This window comes from Bison bison, unplaced genomic scaffold (assembly GCF_000754665.1).
Source record: "Bison bison bison isolate TAMUID 2011002044 unplaced genomic scaffold, Bison_UMD1.0 scf7180017864155, whole genome shotgun sequence".
Taxonomy (NCBI): Eukaryota; Metazoa; Chordata; class Mammalia; order Artiodactyla; family Bovidae; genus Bison; species Bison bison.
Genome location: NW_011494727.1, coordinates 95509 through 103399, shown reverse-complemented (window position 1 = coordinate 103399; position 7891 = coordinate 95509). Strand labels below are relative to the sequence as shown.

At 52.4% G+C, this 7891-nt stretch overlaps 1 protein-coding gene across 1 annotated transcript; it reads left to right on the top strand.

Moving 5' to 3' along the window:
- The first annotated feature begins 1179 nt into the window (after nucleotides 1–1179).
- On the top strand, nucleotides 1180–2770 carry LOC104989363 (myeloid-associated differentiation marker-like). Its single transcript, XM_010841010.1, has one exon. The coding sequence runs from the start codon at nucleotides 1690–1692 to the stop codon at nucleotides 2689–2691; it is 1002 nt and encodes a 333-aa protein (XP_010839312.1). The 5' UTR covers nucleotides 1180–1689; the 3' UTR covers nucleotides 2692–2770.
- Nucleotides 2771–7891: the final 5121 nt, after the last annotated feature.

Sequence of the window (7891 nt, the reverse complement as noted above, 5' to 3'; positions counted from 1 at the left end):
CAGTTTAGTAGGTCTGAGGTGAAAAAAAGATTGTATGTCCAACAACAGCCAACTGGCTGTCCTTGTGCATTCAAACCTCCTTAGGGAATTGTCTTAGCGAAAATCCACTTTGCCTCCCTCTCCCCTTGTAAGGGACACACTCCAGGCAAATTGAGTGTCCTGTGGGATCTTAAAGGGAGAAACTACTTCGTACCACCTTTCTTCCTCACGCTATGGGGGCGCTGAGGCTCTTCCTCCCACCCCTGCCACTGCACTAGAACCCCTCTCCCTCCAGAGACTGGGGGGAGGCGGCACAGACCCGGGCATCCCCTGCCTGGGGCACCAGGACAGAAACCATAGAGGTCGGTGTGGATTCAGTTCCCTAAAAAGCTGACCCCCTCTTCTTCCTCCCTTGCCTGCAAAGTCACCCCTGTAAAGGAGGCAGGCTTTTCACAGTTTCATTTTCTTTTTGCTTTTAATTTGGTGCCCTTGTTGGAAGAATCTTTATCATGAGTAACAGGAAAGCCTCCCACTTATCAGATCATTGACAAAAGAATTCTAACTGGAAAATAGTAATTTAGAGACCCATTCCAGGGCCACTGTTCTTCAGAATCGAAAACATACACGACTTGGGCTATATTAAAATTAAAAAAGCATTTTATTCATGGTTACCTACCAGGTAATAGCTGTAGTGTTGCCAATCTGCCAAGATGCGTGCCAGTGGACTTCTAGAAGGGACGGATGTAGACCCCTCCCCCCACTTCACCGGCTCCCCCAGAACAGATTTAAAGCAACCAAACCAATTCTTCCTTGGGAAAAGAGTTGTACAGAGTCACAAATAAGCCATTCCCCACTCCTGCAGCATCCTACTGACCGCATTGTCCCAAAGAACAAAGAATATGCCCAAAGAGCCGGGAAGGTGGGCTCGCAGGATGCATGCTCTTTTACTCACTGGGTCAAGAGGTTGGCTGCTCCGTCAGAGGCCAGTTTCCTGCTCTCCACAGAAAGTGAAAGCAAGCTGTGAGTAAGGAGTGGGGAGGGGTAGGTAAGTTTTACAGCTGCTGGAAAAATACCTACAGATCGTCACTGGGAGCAGCGGGCAGCCCGACTTTCCTAGCCGCACTGTCCCTTTCGCCCCAGGAAGAGGGGGAGGGCAGGAACCCTGGGGACCTGGCTGCTGCCTGGATGCATAACATTGTCACCCAGCTCAGGCTCGACAGCTCGTCCCTGAAGAAGCCAGTACTGAGCGATAAGTCTTGGGCAGAAGAAAAGTAGCTTTATGTTAAGCAAGCCGGCGGGCAGGGGAGAAGGTGGATCACTGCACAAAAGAACCAACTCCCAACACAGCAAGGCTCACCTGGAATTTATACAAGTAAGGAAGCTGAAACGGCCGCAAGCTGTGTGCCAGGGGTGCGCTGTGCTGCTATCTGGGGAGACTTTACATTAACCTCTGGGCCACCTTGCTGGATTTCGAGAAGGTGAGTGTGGTCCTTACTTTGTTCAGATCAGCACATCAGTTCTAGGGGTCAGTGGTCGTATATTTTCTAGAGAAAAAAGAACGGAGACAGAAACAGAGCTTAACCGGCAAAGCAAAACTGAACTCAGAACGTCAAATCCAGAGCTGTGTTTAAACTGTTTACAAGCCTTTGGTTGAAGAACAAGCAAGGTTACAACAGCAGTGACGTTGACCACCTGACCGTCACCATCACCATGAGCTGGACCGTCACCATCACCATAAGCTGGTCCTCAGGCCTGGCCTCCAAGGCCATCATGGGTTTTTTCCTCCGCATGGGGCAGCTGCTCTCGACCTGCGTGTCCTTCTCGCTGGGGGCCAGCCTGGGCATTTGGGAGGAGGGCTTGGGTAAGTGGTGCATGTTCATCTGGTGTCTCTGCTTTGCCACGAGCCTCATCATCTCCATAGTGGAGTTATGTGGGCTGCCGTCCCGCCTCCCTTGCTCCTGGGATGGTTTTCTTCATGCTTATTCCTCCTACTTCATCATCATCTGTATCGTGACTTCCTTCATCTTCGGCACCTCCTACATCCAGGTCTTTTCTCCAGGCCCCGCCCAGAGCCGCGCCATCATTGCCACTGCCTTCTCCTGCGTGGCTGCTCTGCTTTATGCCATCGAAATGGCCTGGGTCTGTGTCCGACCCGGCGACATGGTCTGCTTTGTGCCCACCTTCCCAGGTGTGCTCAGGAGGCTGGAGAACCATCTGGCCTGGGTCATCTTCGCCTTCATCAGCAACACTGACCTGTACCAGCACCAGCCGGCCCTGGTGTGGTGTGTGGCCGTGTACGCCATCTGCTTCATCCTGGGGGCCGTGAACTTCCTTGTGAATGGGTGTGACTGTGACAACGACAAAACGCTGCTCCTCCCTGTCCCCTGTTTATTGTGGGTGCAGACTGTGCTCTCCGTCCTCCTCTATGCCACCGCAGTGATCCTCTGGCCCCTCTACCAGTTCCATGAGAAGTGGGGGGGGCAGCCCCAGCGGTCCAGCGATATGAGCTGCAGTGATCAACTCACTACCTTTTTCTGCATCTGGGACCAGCGACTGGTTGTGGCCATCCTGACAGCCATCAACCTGCTGGTTTATGTGGCTGACATGATGTACTTGATCCTAGAGGCTTTTGTATGGATTGAGGCTCAGCGCAGGGACCCTGGATTTTTTTTTTCACCTGCAGTTTCTTCATCAACTTCTGATGTCCCTTGATGCCCTCTTTTAGACTCAGACACCTGGTGTTGGTGGGGGAGGGGAGTTGAGGGGAAAGTGGATGGAGCCACAGGTAGAAGGGAGATTTTTCAGAACATGGCCTTTTTGAGCATTTTGATTTTGAAACGTGTAAGCAAATTGCTTTTTTTAAGGAAACAAAATTAATGTTTGAAAAATATACCAAGTGGAAAGGAAGGATCAGGGGCGGGATCGTTGGCCAGATGGTCTCCATATTCCCTGCAGCCTTGATGGACAAGCTGGGGAAGAGCTGAGAGATGCCCCCACAGGCTGTCTCCAAAAGCAGAGGGAAGGGAGGCGCCTTGGGTCCAGGGATCTGGATACAAGACAGGCTGCGATCTTGGACCCTTTGCTGCAAGCCTTGCTTGTACCTGGACAGCACCAAATCAATTTTTATTGATTAAGGAGGCCAAGAACCCTGGTCTATAACATGGGGAGAAGGAGCTGTGGCCCCCAAGCCCACTTGTTGAATGGCCAGGGCCAACTCCAGCCCTTTAGTGCACACAGTTGATGGAGAAGACCCTGGGTGCCCAGGCATCAGGCCCTTCCCTTGCTCCCTGCCTGGCCTGGCCTCCCTGCCTCCCAGAGCAGCCGCCAAAGACTCCTTCCTCAGCTGGCCAGCCAGAGCCTCCTGGCTGACACCAGGCTCAGACTGTGGCCAGAGCCTGGTGTAGAACAGAGCCCGGGTCCATTCTCTGACCCTGGAGCAGCTTCTTGGAAGGATCACAGAGTCAGCCTTCCTCTATCCACCTTTGAGTGGAGAAAAGAGGGTCTCTTCTCTCCTGCAGCCTCAGGCACCTGACTATCTGTCTTAGGGGCCAGTGTAGGTGGTCCATCCATGTGGCCCTTGTCTGTATGGCTGACTCCTATCCCAGGGTCCCTGTAGGGAGGCTGGTGGGCTGGGGGAAGGCAAGGAGGCTCCAATCGGACCCTGCCTGCATCTTGACCCTCTCAGGATATTTCTGGCAAGCTTGCTAACAGCAGATGGGGGTACTGTTGTAGGACCTCGGGGTGGGGCTTCCTTCACTGAGAGCTGGCTTTACAGCAGGCAGGGAGCCCACGCTTTGAAAAGCTCAGCCCAAGGGCCAGACAACTGTGCTGTGCAGCCACGGATGAGCCACTGGTCTAAGGGCTGAGCACCTCCAGGAGACTCCGGTCACTGGTTCAGCCTCGCCCCTGCCATCTCCCTTGGCTACCTGTTCATGCAGAGAGAGGGCACATCCCTGCAGGATATGTCCTAACAGCCCACCACATGCATGAAGGGCTCCAGGTGAGGTTAAGAATTCAGGGAATTCAAATACAAGTTCATTTGACATCAAACTACTGTGCTTTTCACTCAACTTTACAGTGGCCATACCTGCCATTTGTACCACTGACCTTTGGGAACCTGGAATGGGAGAGCAGGGAGCTGTAGCCTGACCTCTCAGGATTCTCTCCTGTCCAGGCTCTAGGGTTTAGGGTCATGGCTTCTACTGTTAACTATTTTCATGAACCTCAGAGGCTGCTGGGTGTTGCTGCCTGTCTGATTATGACCGGCCACCGGGGAGAGCGCTTGGACTATCTCTCCTCCAGGCTGACTTCCAGGCAGAACCAGCCTGATGAATACTCTGGCAGGAAATGTGAGGGACTATGTCTTTGACATGGTTAGGGGGCAGCTCCAGAGACCTCTCCAGTATTCTTGGGCTTCCCTAGTGGCTCAGACTATAAAGAATCTGCCTGCAATGCAGGAGAACTGGGTTTGACCCCTGGGTTGGGAAGATCCCTTGGAGGAGGGCATGGCAACCCTCTCCACTATTCTTGCCTGGAGAATCCCATGGACAGAGGAGCCTGGTGGGCTGCAGTCCATGGGATCACAAAGAGCTGAACACGACGGAAGCAACTTGACTCACTTTCCAGGGACCCTCTAGATGCTCTCACTCAGCCACTGAGCTGAGACTGGGAAGGGGCTGAGGCAGCGGTGCAGCCAGGCCTGAAAGGTGACCCCCAGGATCCTTGACTCCCGGCCCAAGTTCCTTCCAGAGGGTCAGGCTTCCTGGAAAGAAGAGGAGCCAGGATTCCCAGAGGAAAAGCTTTCCTAAAGGAAATCTCTAACCTGACGTTCTGCTCCTGGCTCTGGGGTTTGCATGCCCCAGGGCAGGGAAAACCTGAGGAGGCCACCCCCACCTCCTAGGTGGCCCCAAGGTGAGGGTCAAGACCCCAGAGGACAGCGTGTGCTGTGGCCCCACACCCACCCTGGGCCCCTGCTTCCTGCACAGTCAGCTCTCAGTGGAGTCACGGGGAAGGAGAGGCTGATGCTCTAAGAGACCCCAGCTTCAGTCAGCCCTCCTGACTCTGTGTCTCCCTCTGTGAGATGAGGCTCTCCTCCATCAAAGCACTGAGAAGGGGACTGAGATCCCATAGAAAGGGTGCCCAGCCCTGAGCTGGGGGAGGTGGGGACCCACAACAGCACCGTCACCACGATCCTAATAAAGGAAGAGCTGCCCCTGCAGCTCAGCATCTCCTCCCCCTTTCCCTCCCTCCTCTTGCTCCTCCTCATCATCTGAGGGTCTCAGGTCCTCAGAACTTGGAGCCAGATCACATCTTCTCTGTGTGCCATGATCTGTGTGTGTTCTCATCTAGTCTGATGGCTTTAAGACTCCACTCAGTAGACAAATATCTTTGTGCTCCAAGTGTGTGCCAGGCACTGTTCTAGGTCTGGACAGAGAGCAGAGAACCAAGAACTCTGTCCTCATAGAGCTGACACTCTAGTACAGAAGATGGACCATGTGCAACCAGTATACAGTATCAGGTCAGTGGATGATAAATGCCATGATGAAGGAAAAACTGGTGAGAAGAGTTATTGGAGTGTGTGGGTATGAGTGGCCAGGCTGCTCTTTTAGGTGAGTGGGCATGGTAGGCATTTATGAAGATATTGAATGAAGTGAATAGGCTGTATGATGAAAACTCTGGAATTCCTGCCTCCGAAGTTGATCTCTGTTGGGGTCCAGAGTCAAATCCAACTGCCTCCTGATCTCTCCCTCTTGATGTCTCAGGACTCCTCACACTCACCATGTCCAATCACATGTCCTGAACCTCTGGACCACCCCCGCACACACACGCTGATCGTTCCTCATCTTTCCTGTCTCAAAGGCACCACCTTCACAGATGCTCTTCACAAAACACTCATGAATCCACCCACTCTTCCTCTTCTGTAGGGCTACCTGGTCCAGATCCATCCATCCGTCTCAGCTGGACACCTGCCATAAGCTTCTAACTGATTCCTGTTCCCATTCTTTCCCTCAAAGCCTGTTTTGGACTAAACTCAAACTAAGATACCTTTGAAAGCTTCTCTTTGGATGAAACAGAGACTCCAAAACATCAGCTCCAAAGCCCTGCGAGCTCAGACCCCTTTCTACCTCTCCAGCCTCATCGTCTCTCTCTCCAGCCACTGAGAACTTCTCCCAGTCCCTCTTTGTCATTTCAGGGACTTCCCCTTACATGTCTCAAGTCCCCCAACCCTGATCTGAGACCAGACCACAGCCTGGCACACAGTAGTCCTGTGCTCAGTCTACGCCACTCTACGCCTCAGTTTCCTCAACCAGAAAATGGAGATAATAGCACCTGCTTTTAGACATGATCGCACCCTGTGGAGAATCTCCCTGGCAACTTTAGCAGAGAACAACTGTGCTAGAAGGATGCTGGGTAGCTTGGAGAATTATTATGGAGGGACCAGGCTCAGAACAGGAAGGAAGTGAGCTGGGCAGCCAGGGCACAGTCAAGGTCAGCTGGTCCAGGCACCACGGCCTTTGGAAGCACACAGTAGATGCTGCTTCAGGCCCCACAGAAGGAATTCTAATCTGACCTGTGTCTGTTTGCTACCTGCTCCCTAGGTGTGTGTCCAGGCCCCACTTGTGGGGCAGGTCCAATATTTATTTGACCTTTTAAGTTTCTTATTAGGGTGAAGCCCAGTCTGTCACAAGTACACAATGGGGACATCCTCAAATATAGTGGGGAGTTTAGGTTCTCAGTGGTTCCCCTCCCTGGAGATGTCCATCACACAAGGCTGTGGTGCTGTTAGGAGGATTAAATGAGATAGCACCAAATCCAAGAATTCTCAAACATTTCCACTAAAGGCTGAAGAAATGGAATATATCCTGGCCAGGAGACCCAGCCTGGAGCCTGAGGCGGTAAGCTCATGTTGTTGTTGTTGTTCAGTCGCTCAGTCGTGTCCAGTTCTTTGCTACTCCATGGACTGCAGCATGCCAGGCTTCCCTGTCCTCCTGTTATATTAAAAAAAAAAAAACTGGCATTTTCGAGATGGCTCAGTGGTAAAGAATCTGCCTGCCAATGCAGAAGACGCAGGAGATACAGGTTTTATCCCTGGGTGGAAGATCCCCTGGAGAAGGAAATGGCCCCCACCCACTCCAGTGTTCTTGCCTGGGAAATCCCTTGGACAGAGGAGCCTGGCGGGCTACACTCCATGGGGCCACAAAGAGTTGGACATGACTGAGCACGCACGTGTGCACTTTTAATAATATACTCATCACATATCATGGTTATTTCAAGACAAAATAATGGCTTCCTACTAATGGACTGTGGGCTTCCCTGCCCTATTTGCTTAATGACACAGAACAGTTTCCTTTTGTGCATTATTTGAGCAACTTCTGGTTGACATCAAGAACAAAGCTTAAATTAAGTTTGTGGAGGAGAGGGAGGAGAAAGATGGGGTGCCAGATTCCCGTGGGAAGTGGGCAGAGGTGAGAAGAGCAATGGAGGGATTTGGGGCACCTGCTAGAGTCTGCCAGCATCCAGAAACAGAATATTCTGAAAGTGCTTCCTTCTCCCCAAAGCATCAGAAATAATCTCAAACTCTTTGTTTTTTTTTTAAGGGATTTGCATAAGGAGTGATCCCAGACTAGTAACAAGAGTGTAACAAGGGGCGGTCGTCTGAGCTGACGGGCAGCTGGCCCAGCTCAGCATGGACATGGATCACTGCAGTCACTGGGTGCCCTGAGGGATGGCGTGCTGCAGGCAGCAGTGGACACCTGGGAGCACGAACCAGGGGAGTGACTTCCCTTGGCAGTAGTGCTGAGAGGGTGTCATTGGCTTTAAGGCTGGTCAGGGCCAATGTAGGGAGGGGAAGAAATCTGAGGGACCCCGTCACCCTATGAGCAGCTTGGTGGCCCAGATGGGTGGTTTGGGG

Excerpts from the sequence above, each read along its gene's own strand:
- LOC104989363 (XM_010841010.1), top strand. The coding sequence starts at position 1,690 with ATGAGCTGGACCGTCACCATCACCATAAGCTGGTCCTCAGGCCTGGCC.